Raw genomic sequence first — 20113 nt, forward strand, 5'->3', positions numbered from 1 at the left:
AGTTGCTCTCTAACATGTGTGCACAGGCCCTGATCAGGAGAAATGAGTCAAGGATGATTGCATCCCTGTGGTCTGTATATATTCATGACTCAGTCCAGCAACTCCTAAAGTGCTTGGTGGAAGCCTCTACAAAATTCATGGAAACTTTGCTGATTAGAATTTAAACATGTATATGCACTAGGTTCCAATATATCAAAATGTGAAATAAACCTCGGGCCCTAGACTTAAACATCAGCCCTCAATTGCTGCTGAAGATTTTATTAACAGTGTTTTATCAACTGGACTCCACCAAGTTGGCCTTCTGCTGCTGGGGACATCATGACCCAATGAAGGGAGACCTGGCTCCTCACTCAGAGGATGTCAGGGCCTATTGCTAGTGTTGCTGCTAATGAAGTCAACTGAACTCAAAAGAACTCGAGTCCTGTATCTCCACTTAGAACACTACCAGAGGACTCCACCACCTAAAGGTCTTGCATGTACATGCCACAATTAGATTTAAATGTGTATATAGATATACATTCTTCTTTATCTTCCCAATAGCTAGTATTTTTCTACTCCAGAGAAGGTTCAAAAAAAGCTTGAACCAGTGACTATTTCAGAGCATGGGAGTTTTGCAGGGTGAAATGGAAATCTGAGGCCTCAATCTCCAGATCCTCTGTTTTTTTCTTCATACTACACCAACTTTCATTGCAGAAAACTGTTAAATAGCCAAAGGCTATGCATGTCCAACTGGATAAATACTATGATGACCGCTTTTAGCTTTGCTCTATTTGAATGAAGGTTTTTAAAGAACATTCTGACATATATTGGGCTTATTTCCTTAATCAAGCTACATTCAAGTCCCTGAAATGGTCAGTTACATTATAACGGGTGTGTGGGAATACTTCTTACAGCAAATTCACTATGAATCTGATTTTCATATAAATTATAAAGTCAAACACCTATGAGAGTCATTTTTCTTCATTCCTTGGTATCTTTTATGAGCATCTACATATTCAAAGAAACATAATGCCCTGTCATGCCCCATGATATTCCAGTCCACTAGAGTGGGAAATGGAATTCTGTAAGCAATAACCTGCTGAAGGACAGTGAGCTAGTTGCCTCAGCATCTTCATCTATAAATGAGGCTTTGATCACAAGATTTTCCATCTTCTTCTTAGGTCAAAACTTCAAGGATTCAAAATATGTTTCTAGACATTAAAAAGAAAAAAAAATCCTCTTGGAATTGAAAAAAAATGTTCAAGGACATGTTCAAAACCTTCATGTAAAAATTATCATGGCTTCTATACAAACACTGCCAGACATCTCTCTGGTCAGGGAAAGTCCAATGATCCCTATGCACAGCACCCATTTTTGAGGTGGCCTCTTTCCTCCACATTTGGATCAGAGGAGCACTGTGTACTAGTGACAATGTAGGGCTGTTGACTGCAGTCCACACAGTGCAGTTGGCAACCTGAGAAGATTCAGTGAAGAAACAGGTGCTGCCTTGTAGATTGAGTCCTGATTCAAGTGTTGCCTGAAATAAGTGCTACTGACTCATCAATTTCCAAGGAAAAAAGGGTGGCAATAAATTCCCTTCTGTGTTTTAGTCAGTTTGAGCTGGGTGTTCTGTCACTAGCACTTGAAAAGTTTTGAACAAGAGAGAGTGTGACATCAGGCTATGAAGTTTCTGTTTCTGGAGCAGCTGAATATGTCTGTCTTCTCAGTGAGCTGTCTTCTTCCTAGAACCACACCTCTTCCCAGCCCAAGAAAAACAGTTCCTGCATGAGTACCTTCCCTATACTAAAGCAGGAGATTGGCTGTGGCACAGACCAGATTCCCCTCACTACATGTGCAGGAAGAGAAGTTTAGGAAGGGGGACAGCAGATGGAGTGTGCATCATGATGCCATCATCCCATGTCCAGGGCCATGCAGAGGGGACACAGAATTATAACCAAGGGGTATACATCTAGAGAGGAAAGCCAAGCTCAGACTAAGCCAGTGGTTCTTAGAACTTGAAGGAACCTGAAAAATACATCTGATCCCACCTTGCATTTCACAGACGCACAAACCAAGGTCAGTTGTTTGTTCTTCAGGATACCTACCCAAAACCAAGGCTATAACCCAAGTCTTTAATCAATAAAGTTTTCTAATATGTAGACTTGTCAAAAGAAAAAAAAAGTAGAATTGACTATCATAAAACAAGGTATTTCCATTGCTAGAATGACAGGTGGAGACCAACTCACCACCTATCACCAATGCCCATGCTGGGAGGGAGGCCGGAGGACATAATCAAAGTTTCCTTTCAAATCCAGGAGCCAGTGAAAACTCTCTACAATAATGAAAGCTCATTCTGTGGCACAGGGAACACGAGTTTTTTCCTTAGTGTGAAAGCAGGCTGGGGCATCTGTCTCAGTGTTCCGTCGCTGTTCACCTGTTGACTCACATCATCGTTGACTGCAGTGAGAATGGATAAGATGTCTTCCTGTCTGCAAGAAGAAACCACACACCAGGTCTTAGAAAGATGCCTCTGAGGTCAAGTAGGTGACTGTGTCACAGATACATATTATATTAATAATGCCCTCTCTACTCTATCTTTAGAGAGGGTTAAAAAGATAAACATGGCACAGCTCCTGAACTTCAACAGGATTCAGACATGAAAATTTTTTGAAGGACAATTTATATATGCTATCCAAAATACAAGACAGAATGTGATCAACACCATATGACAAGGAGGTCAAAGTTCCACTGCATGTTGACAGGAGAAAATACTTCTGGCCAAGAGGAAGAGCAAAGGCTCCATGGAGGAGGCAGCAGTTGAGCCTGGGTTTGCAGGACCTATAGTATTTACCAGAATCTTCTGGTGGTGGGCATCTACATATCACTGGAAGCAAATATAGGAGACAGCACTCAATTTTGAATTGTGGATTCATCACTCACTCACTGTGTGGTCTTAGGCAGGTTATTTACTTCTCTGTACTTCAGTTCTCCCAGCCCTAAAATGGGAGACATGATAGTCCCCATCTTAGAGGTTGCCATGAGAATGAAATGATGTAATTCAAACTAAGCACTAAGAAAGCCAATTACTCTATTCCACTATCATTTTTAGTGTCGTCATACTACTATCCTCTTCCTAACTTTATACTACTATCCTCTTCCTCCTCTTACTCATCTTCATCACTATTTTTCAGGTGGAGGATGTGGGCCCTGACTGGTTTTCAGTCCCTATATCCTTCTTGGTACCAACTATTCTCTGTCCCCAAATCTTTTTCTGAGTTAATCTTTCTCATCATTAGCTCACCTGAACTATTACCTTCAGCCAAGAAGCCTTTCAAGTAGCTCCAGCCCCATTCTCAATGTTTTTTTTTTTTTTAAGGGATCATGCATGCCAGACAAGTCCCCTGCCACTAAGCCACATTCCCCCAACCTACCATTCTTCATTTCATTACCCTGTTTTTCTTAGTTCATAGAAGTTATCACTTCCTGAAATTTAAATTGTTAATTTAAATATTCACTTGCTTATACTTTTATTTCCTGTCATTCTCTCACCAGACTGTATGTTCCATGGGGCAGAGATTTTTGTCTCTTTTGTTCACAACTGCACCCTCACCCCCTAACTCAGTATGCAGTACAGGAGGCACATAGTAGGCCATCAATAAATATTGTTTTGTTCCTAAAGCTATAGACATTGGCATTTGATGACTATGGTGGGGATGGAAGAGTTGGTTTAAAAAAAAAAAAAAAAAGAAGAAGAGCAGAGTTGACTCAAGGCACCAATTTGGAATTCCCAGTAGAGCACGGACCATTCCTAGAATTGGGGATTCAAGAGCAGGAGCTCCTGAAGAAGGGCTAGGAAGATGAATTCGGAAAGATGCAAGCTGAATGTGAGGTCCAAGGGCAATACAGGGGTGGGATGTGTGGCAGGTTGTGAATGAAGTTGACTCAAGCAATAAGTCATTCATCAGCCCAGCAAATACTTATCAACCTCATCAATATGATACTATATCAAGTTCTAAAGATACAAAATTGAATTAAACAGGGTTTCTGCCCTACAAGAATTCAGAAATGAGTGGGCCTCAGATACAGTTTGAGAGACATTTTTAGGAGGCACCAGTGGTCTCTGGGTACTGCTAAAGCTACCAGTGGAGAAAAGAGAGAGAGAGAGAGAGAGAGAGAGAGAGAGAAGGAGGGAGGGAGGGAAGGGGAGAGAGAGAGAGAAAAGAGGTCCAGAAAAGAACCTGGTGAAGGCCCATTTCCAGGGTGCAGATAAGAAGCATTATGGCAGAGACAGAAGGGAAGTTGTCAGAGCAGTGGCAAATAGAACGCCAAAGACAGCACATAGGCACTCAGTAAATATGAGCGACTAGTAAACTAATAAATGAAGGGACAAATAAAAAGTACCCATATCTTTGTTGGTGCTGTTGCCTTTGTCCAGCACATCCTTCACCCAGATTCTTTGCATAGCATCTATTTGTCATCTCTAGAAGCCTCCTCTAATCCTCCAAATCTGAGTGAAGTACTTGTCTTACATGATTTTATAACACCTATGCTTCACAAAGTGTACTGATCACTGGGATGCTCTTCCCTACCTGTTTGTCTATCCCATTAGCTTGGAAGCAAATCAAGTATAGGGAATATGTCTTTTTTTAAAAATTCTGTATCTTCCTCTCCTTTCCAGGTCTGTGCTGATGCTCAATACAAGTTTGTTAGATGGGTGGATGGATGCATGGATACATGGATGGATGCATGAATAGTTAGGTGAGTAGATGGTGGTTGGATAGGTACATAAACAGGTAGAAAGATGAATGATGAGTGAGTGAATGGGTGGGTAAATGGATAATAGATAAACAGGGAGGTAGATACAGAACACTCACCTTGGGACCAACTTCTTCAGATGACTACACAGAGACTGAATATACCAGCTGCCATCTCTTATATGCCGAAAGGACATGTAGCCTGGGACAGTGGCCAGACCAAGCAAGAAGTCAGCCTCAGTGGGAACACTATCCATAAGGGAAAGATGCTTAGAATTCTGAGCATCTGCTTCAGTTAACACAGAAGTTTGTACCTCTGACCCTTGACAGGCCTGAATGAAAAAGAGTTTTGGTTTGTGAGCCAGCCTAGGGCACTGCTGGGCTGTGAAGTGATGCATGATACTCCGAATAGGAATTAGGACTCCATCTGAAGAGTAGACTGCTCCAAATTCCCCATGGGTCAGAATGCAGAACACAAAGCAGTCCCCATCAGCATGGCCTGGATGACTCTTATACTCCTGCAGAATCTTGTCCATGACTCCTTTAGTCACATCATCATATTTGTGTGCTGTGAACCCAAGCCACTCAAACACAAGCTTTAGACACTCTGGGACCAAAAAAAAAAAAAAAAAAAGGAGAGAAAGAGGAAATACTAAAATGAAGTAAAGCAAAATGAAATAGAGTGAAACAATAATAATAGTTTTTAAAAATCACATAGCTCTGCCTAGCATACACAAGGCCCTGAGTTCAAACCCCAGCCTTGAAAATTAAAAAATAAAATAAAATAAAAGCACATACATCAAAAAGTCTAAAGCCCTGATTTTTTTTTTAAATTTTTGTAACAATAACATCTTAAAATTACCTTGCCTTCTCAAAGGACCCACAGTGTCACAATCGTCCTGAGGGTCAGCAGTGACCAATGTTTTATTCAATTTCACAGTCTAGAAGCTGAGGCTAAGGCCCTATGACTCTTCCAAGGTCACAAACCTAATGAGAGGTGGAGCCAGAGCTAAAACCCCAGATTTTTGGGTGCACCAGGCCCTCCCCCAAACTACCAATAGTCAGGGACTCCTGCTACTTGGGATGCACAAGAGCTTCAGAAACATTTAGATATCATCTTTAAATTTCTGTGGAAGACAAAGTTTAATGAAAGAAAATATGAAAATGAAAAAAGGATTTTAAGATTCCCAACTACCATTTGATACACTATTCCATGCTTACCAGCATCTCTATGGGTTCCTGGTCTATCTTTCAGGGAGGTAAAGCTGTGATTGTTGATAATGATACAGTGGCCTCTGTGGTTCCGATCCATCCTGTACATAATTGTCTCCTTAAGGAAGAAGAGATAGAACCCCTTAGTTGGGACCATCATGTTAGGAGGCTTAATATTTCTAACGAGCTACTTCAGCAGATCCATATGAGGAAGAGCAGGATGTATCTCTTAATGCCAGTTTTTTTAAACCATTTTTTTTACACTTTAGTCTAAACAAACTCCTTAGGCTGGGGGTGTATCTCAGTGGTAAAGGACTTGTTTAGCATACACAAGGCCCTAGGTTCAGTCCCTAGCACAAAAAAAAAAAAAAAAAATTCAAAAAAAAAAAGTATGTAAAATGGGGCTGGGGATGTAGCTCAATCCAGTCAGCACTAATCCCCAGCACTGCAAATCCCCAGCACTACAAAAAACAAACAAACAACAACAACAACAAAAAACTTGTAGTATGGAATATGCCAGATAATTACTAAAGTTATACACAGAAAGACCAGAGATTCTGACTACTGTGTACTTAATTTTGCTGCTGAGTTATGATTTGAATACAATTTCAAATGTTCTTTTAAAGTCCCAGAGCCCAGGATAAAGAATACTGTCATTTGCATTAAAGATCAGCCACCTCCTTTCTTTCAGGATCCCACTCCTAGTACCAGAAGCTAAGCTTTCTCAAGGTCCTGACCCTAGTTTGAAATTAACCAATTAATCCTACAGTTAAATGCCAGGTCTTAACTAAAACTCAAGATTCCCACTAGAATCTCAATTTCCAGGGTTAAAAAACAAAACATGTATTTTAACACCGGCAAAGCCAGGAGATAGATAGATAGATAGATAGATAGATAGATAGATAGATAGATATACACACACACACATACATACATAAAATAAAAAATCTTCCTTTTCAGATTAGAAATGTGAAGAAAGAATAAGCAAGGATTTAACAAGGCAACAAAAATATCAAGTGATATTTGATATCAGCTTCTGGAGTGATTGATACCTCTGAAAGCTAAGGAATCTCTCTTGTAACTTTATTTCTCAATATAAGTCACAGTAGGAATTTTAAAATTCGTGCAATTATTTTTGAAGGCTAATAAAAACATTTTGCAATTACAGATTAACAACTTTGGCTTTGGCTGGGTCTCTGTGGAACTAAAATGATTTGAAAATCTGGTATATTTTTGATCCAACCAGAAAAAAAGTGGCTTCACTTGATTTCAAAAAAAAGAAAAGAAAAAAGAAAAGCCCTCCCTCTGGAAATAACCCAAAGAGTATACGTTCCTCAAAGTGCAAAGCAATGTCAAGGCCTTCACAGGCAAAGGTCACACACTTCTGATTGTCACAGGAATAGATGGGAAGATCAAAGAGAATCAAAGAGGAAGGAAGAACCAAGGCAAAAACTCCTCTGAGCCCTCTCAGCTCAGGTGAGAGCCCTGAATAAACTCTCCAGACCTTTGTCCAGATTTTAGAACCCAGGGTGTTAGCAGATGCTCCTACCATCTCCATGGACACAGGGATTAGTGCACCATTTGTGGCTCCATTGCCCAGAAAGAAAAGTACCCAGACTCCTCAAATATCTTTCTCTAAGCATTTACAACCTTGCTAATAAATTTCTGACATAGCATTCAATTCTGGAGAATTGTTTTAATTTCAAGAAACTCCCCAAATATAAATTTGGCCTGCATGCCCTTGCTGATAGGAAAGACAAATGTCCTCATATTGCTATTTGCTCTGTTTGGGTTGAAAATTGCGCTGCTGGCAGAGGATGAATTGGGGGATTAAGAACATGTGGATTGGCTCAAGGGTTCCTGGTAGAAAGCACAGCTGGGTTGTCAGCATATCTCTGTCTCTGGGTATAGAGAAGCCTGGTGGACATCAAGAAGAAAAAAGGGAGCGAGGGGAAGGTCCACAGCAATGGAATCAACTGGTGCCTTTGTCACTGGCTGAAGCTCACAATGCCTTGAAGGGTTTCTGCAAGCTCCATTTCCTCTGGGTAATAATCTATCATGGGGTGGAAGTTCATGATAGGTAATTTATAGGAAAATGTAACATGCACCTGTTTTCCTCTCCCTCTCTCAGCAAGTTTGTGGTAGAATCACCAAGCTCTATCCTCATCTCTGGGGAACATCTGGTAAATCAGCTAAAGGTCAGTCTTTGGAGCTCAGCTCAGGCTGTATGAGTCCAGTATTCCACAGACCAGAGAACACACCAAAAGGACCCAAGGTGCAGTGCCCCTGTACACCTGTGCATCTTCCTCACTTTGGGAGAAGATAACACTCCAAGAGAAGGCACATCTAAACCTTGGAACTGCAGAGTTATAGAACTGAAAAAAAGCCACCTTGTTCTTCAGAGAAATGACTTGGCTGTCTAAGCTCATACAGTGTCCAGATGCAGAGCCAGCTCTTGGAGGGAGAACTCTGCTCTCACACTGCTGGGGTCGAATCCCTGAGTCACTCCTTTTTAGCAGTGGGACAGTTAGCAAAGGGATAGACTTCGTGGGTCTCAGTTTTAAATGGGTATTAAGTGGGAAAACATTAGTATCTATCTCCAAGCTATGGAAAGATTAAATGAGATGCTCCCTGGAAAGACTCTTAGGACAATGCTTGGCCTATGCCAAGTGCAAGAGTAACTCCCATCAGCACTGTCAACATCATATCAGGTTAGCCAAAAGGTGGCATGTCATGAATTCTAAAGGCTAAATTTCCTGGGGGAAAAAAATGAGGAATAGACTCTGATAAACTTTACATATCATAGATGCTATGTTTGAATATGGCTCAAGTCCCCCAAGGCTCCACTGTGAGTGAAGGCTTCCCATTCCAACTAAAGATTTGGAATGGGAAGCACTTTCTAGTTGGAATGGAAAGAGCTGTGGAACTTTCAGAAGGTGGGGCCTGATGGGAGGTCCTTGGGTCCTAATGGGAGCGTGGCCCTTAGAAGGCAGTTCAATTGTTATGAAAACCCAAGTTTGTTCCTACCCTGTTCTCCCTCTGTTCCTGGTTCAAGATGTAATCACTTGCTGTCTGCCATGATGTGACTTAGGCAAGAACTGAGTCAGTGCCATGCCCTGGGACATCTAAAACTAATAAATAAATAAATATCTTCATTTTTATAGATAGCATGTGTCAGATAATTCATTATAGTAAGAAAAAACAACTAATACAACAGATTTCAGGCCACTTGCAGATTCTGGAATATTTTCCTAAGGTCGTGGTTTCTGGGCAGGAATTCAGGACACTCAAACACACCATTACTATTGTCCTTCCCTCTTGTTTCTGTACCTCTGAAAAATAGAAGGAGCATCTGGAGCTGCTCTGTAAACCACATTTCCTCAGACTGCATATGCTCTGATGTTGCTGGGCTGCAGGCCTCAGCCCCACCAGGGGTTCCTTCCCTCCCTACAGAAAGTGACCTAATTCTGAAGGCTGGGAGGAGAGGACAGTAGCTGCCAGAATTCTGTAGCATCTGCCATGCTAGGCTTTCAGTAGGAACCACCCTGTCATCTCCATCCCCCACAGAAAAACTTGGTACAAACCATACACTGTGGCATGCCTTAAATTGCAATAGGAAATGAATTCTCCACTAAGTTATCTTCAACTACTTGGTATACATCAAATATATCTACTCCTGCCATAATGATCCAAGTTGTAGAAAATACATAAATACATTACGCCTACCATGAATCATGATAGGTGTAATGTATTGCCACAATCCCTCCTATTGAGGAAACAAGAGATGTATGAAATGTAGGAAGTTCACACAGGATGATGCTGAAGACACCATCACATGAAGGAAGTGAAGAATTGTATTTTAGTATACTAACTCTTCTTTAATTTAGAGAAGACACAGGGTATTTTCTCCAAAAAGTAATAATAGGATAAATAAACAAATAAATAATAATAAAGATGGTAATTGAATGGGAAGGGAAGAGAGGCAGGGAAGCAGTGTAGACTTCTGAGTGTGGCTCTACAGGTTTTACTTTGGATCTACATTGATACTGTTTTGTTTTATTTTGTTTTGTTTGGGCCAGCCTAGTCATTGAACCCAGGAGTGCTCTGCCACTGAGCTACATCCACTGTCCTTTTACAATTTTTTAAAATTTTGAAACAGGGTCTCGCTAAATTGCCTAGGCTGGCCTGGAACTCGCAATCCTCCAACCTCAACCTCTCGAGTAGCTGGGATTACAGGTAAGTGTCACCATGCCTGGCTTAATGTTTCATATGTAAAATACAAACTTAAAACAAACCGGAGGGTCCATCTTTTCTGCATCCTCCTCCTCACCCACTACCTGCCCCCATCCTCAGTCTCTAGGAGAAAGCTCCAAAGAGGACTTCACCAAGGTGTTGGGAAAGGAGTGACCCTGTAATGGGCAGCAACAGGACTTACTGGTGCTGCCCATCACAGGGGTGACAACCAGCAAGTCACCCTAGGTCACAGATATGCATCCCTGCTGAAAGCCACAGGGAAGTGACTTTTGTTTAAGCCAGACCCAAGCTGCTGGACCTCAGTCCCAGGGCTGCACAATACTGGAATTTCCCAACTCTGGGGGATCAAATACAAAGGAGTTCCAGTTTCACTTTTCAAAAGACTTCCTGCCTTTCTCTTCACACCCCACATTTTCCTGCCTGAAGTATCCTGGATTTCTTCTTGGTGGCATCCAAAGCTGGGCCAGGCTGCTTTCTGGTTTTGTCCAGAAATTGAGCGAATCTTCTGGGATTAAGGGAATGGCAGAAGCAGTGGCAGGCTCTATCCAGCAGCTCCAGACTGGGCTTTCCTTGATTTGTCTCTTCAGGCAGAAGAGGGACTAGGTCAGATCTTTATGTCTATCTACTTCTTTGCCTGAGAATATCACATCCTCTGTTAACTCCACCCACATCTTTGTGTCAAAGAGTGAGTGAATGACCACCATCTGGCCACATTCAGCCTTCTTTCGACTGTTTTCAAGAGGAGTCTAGTAACCTCTCAGAAAGAAGCAGTTGTCACATCTCAATAGAAAGGCATGCCTCTCTTTCAGAAAATCTCACAATCAAAAAGACTTAGGTTTTTTTTTTTTTTAATTGTTGATGGACCTTTATTTATTAATTTATTTTCATGTGGTGCTGAGGATCAAACCCAGTGCCTCACACATACTAGGCAAGTGCTTTGACACTGAGCCACAGCCCCAGCTCCAAGACTTAGTTTTTAAACGAATTAGGGGATGTAGCTTGAAATGCAAAGGCTTTTTCCTCTTAAATTTAATTTTTAGCAGTGTTCTTTTAACAAGATAACCTTCAGGTGCATATGAAACATGAAATGATTTTCCATGGAAAAAGGCAGGATTGCCTACATAACTTTTAAGACACCTTCCTGCTCTGAGAGTCTGACAATATATGTAATGTGAGGTGCTGCCCCACCCCCTCAGCCCTATGCACTCCCAATACCACCACAACTACCCCACCCTCATATGGCCATGACCAGTATCATCCCACATCTGCTTCAGAGACCAATGCCAAGCCATACCCCTTTAGAGAACAATGAATTCTAAAAGGTAAAGAGTAAAATCCTGTGTGTGTGCACATCTGTGTATCATCTACATGCATGTGAAGCCTTTGGGTACAACACTGGTTGAAAAAGTAGGTGAGGGGAATTAAGTTTAGCAGGCAATTTAACTTAGAATTAGGGAATCCTAAAATGTCAGTGCTGGGAAATTACATTTTTAAAAAACTTCTATATGTATGTAGGGTGGTGAGGGTGGTCTACAATTCCCTGCTCAAAGCTATGGTAGGTACTTGATAAGTGTTGGTCTAATTTATTTAGAGGTGGGTGCTGTGGTTGTGGCTCAGTGGTAGAGCACTTGCCTAGCATGCATGAGGCACTGGGTTCAATTCCCAGAACCACATAAAAATAGAAACAAACAAAATAAAGGCATAAAAAAATTAAAAGGGAGCCACTCTTTCTCAATTCCTCTTCCAATTAGATGTCTAACTGCTTTTCTAGGATAAGAATTTATTGAATCAAGGGTTATTTTCCTAGAAAAAAGAAGTCAGTTTAGGGTTTTAGAATAGCTGCTATTTTGTCCCTATTGGGAGAGGAGAGAGGGAACCTAGATTAACAAATAAAGAATGAATCACTTTCAAAGTGCCCTCCAAACATAGAAGATTCCTTCAAATGCTTTAACTACCCCCACCTGAAACGTGGTAGTTCAGAGCAGGACCTCAGACCTCCAGCCAGGCTCTGGGTCAAACTCTGGCTGCCTGTGAAGACTATAGGTTGTCTTTGCCTAGCCTTTGCAGCCCTAGGCCACTGAATGTTTGAGACCCTCAGTAGTAGAGTGCCCCTGGCTTCAATCCCCAGTGTTGGCAAAAACAAAAACCTATTTATACAGCATTTATATTATATAAGGTATTGCAAGTAATCTAGATGATATAAAGTACAGGGGAGGATATGCATAGGTTATATGCAAATACTAAGCCACTTTATATAAGGGAATTGAGCATCCACAGATTTGGGTATCTTTGGGGAGTTTGGGAACAAATTTCCCATGGATAATGAGGGACAACTATACATAAAGTAAACTACATATTATAGAAATCAGACATCTTGACCAAGTAATCAAAATCAGCATTACCGATGGAGGGCAGGATGAATATCATGTATCTCTAGATAGAATGCCCTGAGAAAGACACCATATCACTTATATGATGTTGTGATCAGAATATATAACTTGAATCTAATCAAGAGGAAACACCACATGCACCAAAAATAGAAAAACTCTATTAATTTTTATAAAAGGTGGGAGGGATGACTACATGGTTCAAAAGTCTCCATGTCATAAAAGAGAAAGGAAAGTTGTGGAGATGTTCAAGATTAAAGGAAAATACAGGGACATGACAACTAAATACAATACTGTATTATATTTATATGATCTTAGATTGAAATTTTTATATCATGCATATATATAGATGGATAGATACTAAAAACAATTCAATAACAAGTCACATTTAAATTTTATAAGAAACACACAAACATTAAAACCCTGGTTACAGAAAAAAGAATAGGATGAAAAACTATAAGCTATGATTTTTTTTTAAAGAGAGAGAGAGAATTTTAATATTTATTTCTTAGTTTTCGGCGGACACAACATCTTTTTTTTGTATGTGATGCTAAGGATCGAACCCAGCGCTGCACGCATGCCAGGTGAGCGCGCTACCGCTTGAGCCATATCCCCAGCCCAAAGCTACGATTTTCCTTTTCATTAAAGACCAGCATCCTGTGAGAATAATCAAGTTAATTAGCAATACTCATCTGTACTGCAACATAATATATCCAAAGGAAAGGTAGTGATTGTACTGATTTTATTATTTTTTCTAAGCCATTTTGTCTTCCTCCCACTCAATGCAAAGAAACAAAACATTATTTTTTTTAAAAGTTACTATTATGTACCCAAAACAAAGGGTCTGCTGCATCCTTTGACACTGGGCAATTTCCTCTACATGAATCACTTTAGGTCATCCACCATGATGAACCCCTTTCTCTCACAGGATCAGTCTTCATGCCTAGGTTTCTGGGCTGCCCAATTTCCTTCACTGCACTCCAGTGACAGTTTCAAAAAACAAGTTCCTCTGCAAGTCCCCTAGATTTAATTTTGCCCTGGCAGAGTAAAAAATTATCAAGGACATTATTGGGTCAACAGCCAAAATTGAAATACAAATCATTAATATGATAACAATATTGTATTAATTTAACATTTTGGCACTGATAACTGTACAATAGTTCTATAAAAGAATATTCTTATTCTTAGGCAATACATACTGAAGCAATTAGGGATCAAGGGTCTTGATATATACAGCTTGCTTTCAAAAAACTCAGAAAAAATTATGTAGGCATGGAGAGAGAACATAAAAATGATAAAGCAAGCAGCATACAAGTGTTCTCTGGGTTATTTACATTCTTGCAACATTTCTATAAGATTGAATGTATTTCTAAATTTTAATGTTGTACTTATCAAAATACAAGACCATGAAAGTAGTAAAGAAGCCTAAAAATTTTTTTTCAGGACTAGGGATTGAACCCAGGGCAAGCACTACCACTGAGCTATACACACAGCCCCCCATGAAAGGAAATTTTAAAAATAAAAAATAAAACTCCCACAAATGACCCAATTAGGAAATGGGCAGAAGATCCAAATAGACTAAGAAGGTATACATATGGCCAACAGGCATATGCAAATTAGCTCAACATCATTACTTGTTAAGGAAATACAAATCAAAGCCACATTGAGATACTGACTCACATTTATTATGAGGACTATTATGAAAGAAAGGAAGAGAAAATAACAAGTGTTGATGAAGATGCGGAGAAATTAGAACACTTATGCATGGCTGGTGGAAATATAAAATGGTGCTTCCACTGTGGAAAACTGTATGGCAGGTCCTTAAAAAGTGGATGATAGAATTACTATATGATCCAGCATTTTCACCTATGTGAATTACCCAAAATAATTAAAAGAGATATTTTTATACCAATGATCATAGCAGCATTATTCACAGTTGCCAAAAGGTAGAAGTTATCCAAGATCCCACTGATGGATGAACAAAGCATAACACATTCATTAATTCCTAGATATACTACAATGTGGATGAACCTTGAAGCCAATAAAAAAAGAATATATGTTGGGGCTGGGGTGTAGCTCAGTGATAGACAACATGCTTACCATGCATAAGGCCTCTGGACTCAATCCCCGGTATGCAAAGGGAAAAAATATTTTTATATGAGTTATCTAGAATAATCAAATTCATAGACACAAAGTAGAAGAGTGGTTTCATGGGACAGGAAAAGAATGAAATGGGAAATTACTATTTATTGGATACAAAGTTTCAGTTAGGGTTGAAAATGTTCTGGAAATGAATGGTAGTGACACAAAGCACTTAACACTGCTGTATATTTAAAATCAGGTAAGGTGGTAAGTTTTATGTAATATGTATCTTATGATATTTAATGTTTAATGGTAAAATTTATGGATATATTTTACCATAATTGAAAAAAAAATTTACAAGGCCAAGATCATTTCACTAATTTTGACAGATATTGGTAAAGTAGAACTACCCAAGCATGTTGGAAAGAAAGGAACTTAGGAAAGACTCAGCATTCCCAAGGTTCACCGTTCACTGAAGATTCTCCCAAGGTTTTTACACAGTCTTCGACTGCTGAGCACTACAGAAACCAGGAACCCAGTTCTTAACCTTCTGGGGTGGACCAGCTTCATAATTTGTAGAGTCCTTTGTTCATACATTATTAATAATGTCACAACAGTGACAGAAGACTATTAAAACCAAGGAAGAGGGTCCTATGAAACTCCATGGCTTGTATTCCCATGAAGCTGGACTGATCTTATCCTACAGATAAGAACAGAGGCACCATTTTAAAGCAACCCAAGGGAGTTCTGTGGTAGCTCAGGCCAACTACTGAGAGCTAATTGTCAAATTTTCAGGAAATCTGCAACCTGGTCGATGTCATGTTGATCATTTGAAATCAATCATGGTGGGAATATTTACAAATGCTACATATCAGGATCCATCCCTCCCTGCTCTCTCTCCCTGGAGACTGGAGGTGGAAGTAGACATCTGGTAAACACTGGCCTGAACAACACTCAACTTACTGTTAAGGCTCCGTGGAACCGCTTAATGTCTGATGGGGTAAATATTTCTTCCTGTCCTTGAGGCAATGATTCAGTTTCTTTGTCCACGGGACGTGTCACTTCCTGGGCAGCTGTAATAAAACCACAGGCAGAAAACAAAAAACAAAAAACAATTCACCTTCTAACTAATACCAATCCAAGATAATCAATCATCAAAAGTTACTATTTTAAAGAGATTTTTAAATTTGCAATGGCATTTCTTATGGAAGTCTACATAAATACTCAGAAAAAAAATGTGAATTTATAATTATTTTTATTGTTCTTATATTTTTATTCTTTGTATTTCATATATTCTTTCTTATTGTTCCTATTATTTTTATAATTTTATTAACTCCTTAAAACTACCATATATTTTACCAAATAACATTTCATAATTTATGGTACTTAATGTTTCAGATAGTTGAAAAGACTCCAAAAGGATTTCCTCAAAAAATAATATCGAAGTCAGGCTACAAGAATAAAAAGAAAGAAAGAAAAAAGACAAAAGAAAAACATTCAGAAGTGGTAGTTAAATGTATCATATCCATAAAAAGGATTTATTTGAAATTATTAATAAGAATAAGCTAACTATATCTGTATTATATTCATGGAAAATGTCAGGCATATTGGGTGGGGAAAAAGCAAGTTACAAAATATAATTAGCATGGTCCTGTTTACACATACATCACACACACACTCACAGTTGTTTCTACACAGAAGAAAATCTACAAGAATATATTCTTTTTTTAAGTTATTTTTTTAAATATTTATTTTTTTAGTTGTAGTTGAACACAACACCTTTATTTCACTTGTTTATTTTTGTATGTGGTTCTGAGGATCAAACCCAGAGTCTCGCACGTGTGAGGCGAGCGCTCTACTGCTGAGTCACAACCCCAGCCCACAAGAATATATTCTAAACAGTGGTTATCTCTGCAGAATGGGTTGGCAATGGAAGGAAGAAGAGAAAGATTTTTATCTTCCACACTCTGTATTATTTTCATTATTTGAATTTTTATTTAATTTCATTATAATTACATATATTATTTTTAATAATACATTTAAAATATTAAAGCAAACGACAAAGTTCAAGTAAACTCAGAAAGTGAGCCAGATGACCTTAAATAAAGCCAGGTCTTAATCAAACAAAAGGGGCTTGGACTTTAGATCACATAGAAGAGTCTGAGCTCTGCACACCCTTTCTGTTCAGTCTTTAACAGTCTTTCATCCTAAAGGCAGAATTAGGCCCAAACTCAGGATTGTAGAAAGCCAACATTTTTAAAAGAGTAATAATACTTGCCATCCAAACAGACCACACAGATAGGTTTAAAAAAGAAACAGGAGGGCTGGAGTTGTGGCTCAGTGGTAGAGCGCTTGCCTCAAATGTGTGAGGCACTGGGTTCGATTCTCAGCACCACATATAAATAAAAAATAAAGGTCCATCAACAACTAAAATGAATAAAATAAATATATTTTTTAAAAAAAGAAAGAGGAAAATCAGAACTCTTCTGATATACTCAAGACTCTGTGAGGCAGATGTAAATGCTGACCACACAGAAACCAGTGAGTCTCCTCCAGAGTTCAATATCAAAAATAATCTGCTCCCCTATATCTACAATAACCTGCTCCCCTGCCCTGTGTTTCTTTGTGTGGGAAAAATGGGTAAGTAGAAAAAAGACACATATCATTTGGAGTTCACATGAGGATTCCAAATACTCTTTCAGTATCAACTTCCTGCTTTTCATTTCCTATTTGATAATGTGACTGAAAGAACTGTTTTTATTTGTCATAATAATTTTTAATTAAATTTACATTTATTTATTGTTTTAGTTATTGTTTGAGATTTTATCAATTTCACAAGAGTATATTTTGTTTCTCAACTTATTTTGTCTTCACTGAATTCTTAGAAGGAAGCTTCCTCTTGGCTAGTTTCATTTTTAAAAAAGAATTTTGCATGCTAGATTAACTCACTGAACAAAATATGGGTGTAGCAGAGAAACTTCCCAAACATAGTCATGAATTATTATATATTGTTCTTAACAGTGGAAATAGACCCAGAGAAATTTATGTTTATGCTAAATATTTGCTACTTAGCATATTGACATTTGTCAGGTATGATTCCTGCCCTGTGTTTCCACCTTTACATAATATCAAAGAAAAACTATCTTTGTAAGACATACCAAAGCTCTTGTCTAGTGTGTGCAATGCCCTGAGTTCAAGCCTAAGCACAGTCAAAGGAAAAAAAAAAAAAAAAGAATGGGCTAGCTATCTCTGCATTATATTCATTTGCCTAAAACTACTTTCCCCCACTAGAACATAAGCTCCAAAAGGGCAGGAGCTTTGCAATATACCTCCAATTTATAAAATAATGCCTGGGCTAAAGTATGCATTCAATAAATATGTACTGAATGAACAAATGAGGAGATTTCTGGCTTTCCCAAGAAAATATTACCAAAATGATAAGAAAACCTCCTACATATAAACATGGGACAAGTAAGCAAAAATAAGCTGCTTACCTTTCTCTCTTTTATAGTTCTCTATCTTCCTTAGAAGGAAAGGTGCAACCTTTTTAAAAACTTTCTCCAGTAATATCACATTATCTTCATCTATTTCAGTGTTTTTTTCTAGGTAGGCCAATAAACTTAGAGAACTCTGCAAGAGAATCAGTAGAGTCACATTTACTTACCTTCTGATTATCATTCACTTAAACACTACCTGCATGGACACTAAGCACCAGGTTTTGCAGTGATGAATATGGTATAGCATCTGCCTCCAAGGGGCTCAATTTACCAAGCAAATCTCTACACAAGCCATGTTAATAACAGACACCAAAGACACATAACTCACTGTACGATGGGAATAGTGCTTGGTGCTTGTTATAGATTAGCCTAAAAACAGCCCAATGAAGTAGATACTGTTATAATCTCTATTTTAAAGATGAAATAACTGAAGTACAGAGAGGTTTAGTAATTGGCTCAAGGTCACAAAGCCAACAAGTGACAGATCTGGTGCAATCTGATGTCAAAGTCTGTTTTATTGGCCAATGAGCTATACTGCCTCTAACTCATAGCCATAAACGATATCATTGATTGGGGAACCAGAAAAACAGGGACACCAAAGAAATGAGGTGGGAAATGGGAAGAACATCATATTTGATATTTTAGAAGAAAATATCTATGATGTTATCCTGTGGGGGGGGATCACAAATTGGCTAATATGATTTTAATATAGATTTACATATGTGGTGGGAGGTACCATAGACCTTTCAGAGATTAGAACTTAAAATTATATCAGAGCCCACAGAAAAGAGCAATCAGAAAGAGAACATCTGAATACCGTCTAAGTGTACACATATGCATTGGCCAGGTGGGAACAGGTAAGGGAGAAGTCCAGTCTCTGTTAAACAGTTTAAAGTTTGAAAAATGGCTATGTCCTTGGGAACCTTGGAAAGAGGCTAAAGTACAAACCCCATGAGCCTTAGGCCATGGCTGACACCGCAGGCTGGGTCAGGCCATGAGGACACACACACCACAGGAGGAACTGGGGCAGGAGTCCCTTGGGTCAAGGGCTGCCAGCAGTGATCATTAAAGAGAACAGGGACATGATCAGATTTGTCTTCAACTGGAAATCTTGGAAGTAGATTGAAGACAGAAATGGATTGAGAAAATATTGGCTGGAAGATTAAATAACCTGGTAAAGATGATCAAGACCTGGTCTAGGACTAGTGATGGAAAAGCAGAGGAGACCCTGGACATCTCTGAAGCATAATTTGGTGGGTTTTAGGGATCACTTGGAACTGGGTGAAAAATGAGGAAAGAGTCCAAGATGTCTTCCAGTGGTGACAATATTCATTTATTCCTCATTCATCCATCCCGCATACCAGCCTCCATATAAGTTGCACATGGGCATCGAGGCTTGAACTGCATGAAGAATGACAAGGCCCTACTGACAAGGTGGAAAAGGATATGCCATGCAAATACAACCAAGTGGGGACGTGAGGAGAAACTGGAAATTGGTTATTAGGAGGTACTTGGTGGTTTCAGCAAGAAAAGTTTCATTGGCACGATACAGGTGGAAGCCATTCTGGAATACATTGGAAAGTGCCTAAGAGTTGAGTTAGTGGAGAGAAGAGTATGTGTAGACTACTTTTTCAAGAAGGTTAGCAGTAAAGGTAAAGAGAAAGTTATAGCAGCAACATGTAAAGAGACAGGGTTAATAAAAGTCGTGTGTGTGTGTGTGTGTGTGTGTGTGTGTGTGTGTGTGTGTGTTTTCCAACATGGCACTCAAATCACAAACAATCCAGGCAAAAGGCCAGAGTTTCAAAGTCTTAACTGGTTTCTGTCTGCATCTGGTTAAAAAAAGGAAAAAAAAGAATTTTCGAGAAATTCCAGAAGCAGGATGACCTGTTCTGGAAAGGCAAAGATGTGTCACTCCACAGCAGCCCCAACATACCAGCTGGTCAAGGGG

General features: G+C 39.2%; 1 protein-coding gene and 1 non-coding gene across 2 annotated transcripts in view; one reads left to right on the plus strand and one right to left on the minus strand.

The window, feature by feature from the left end:
• Window positions 1–732: 732 nt before the first annotated feature.
• Window positions 733–20113, minus strand: part of Casp10 (caspase 10) — a 28248-nt gene continuing 8867 nt past the window's right edge. Inside the window, exons 4-8 of the mRNA XM_076866387.2 lie at window positions 18163–18298; window positions 15632–15741; window positions 5955–6063; window positions 4854–5340; window positions 733–2468 (exon numbers count right to left, since the gene is read on the minus strand). Of these exons, the coding sequence (XP_076722502.2) occupies window positions 2312–2468; window positions 4854–5340; window positions 5955–6063; window positions 15632–15741; window positions 18163–18298 (999 nt within the window). The 3' untranslated portion in view covers window positions 733–2311. The remainder of the gene's footprint in view (window positions 2469–4853; window positions 5341–5954; window positions 6064–15631; window positions 15742–18162; window positions 18299–20113) is intronic.
• Window positions 11801–11873, plus strand: Trnaa-agc (transfer RNA alanine (anticodon AGC)). The gene has a single exon. It is a non-coding gene; the product is annotated as a tRNA-Ala (tRNA).

Source organism: Callospermophilus lateralis, chromosome 9 (genome assembly GCF_048772815.1).
Source record: "Callospermophilus lateralis isolate mCalLat2 chromosome 9, mCalLat2.hap1, whole genome shotgun sequence".
Taxonomy (NCBI): Eukaryota; Metazoa; Chordata; class Mammalia; order Rodentia; family Sciuridae; genus Callospermophilus; species Callospermophilus lateralis.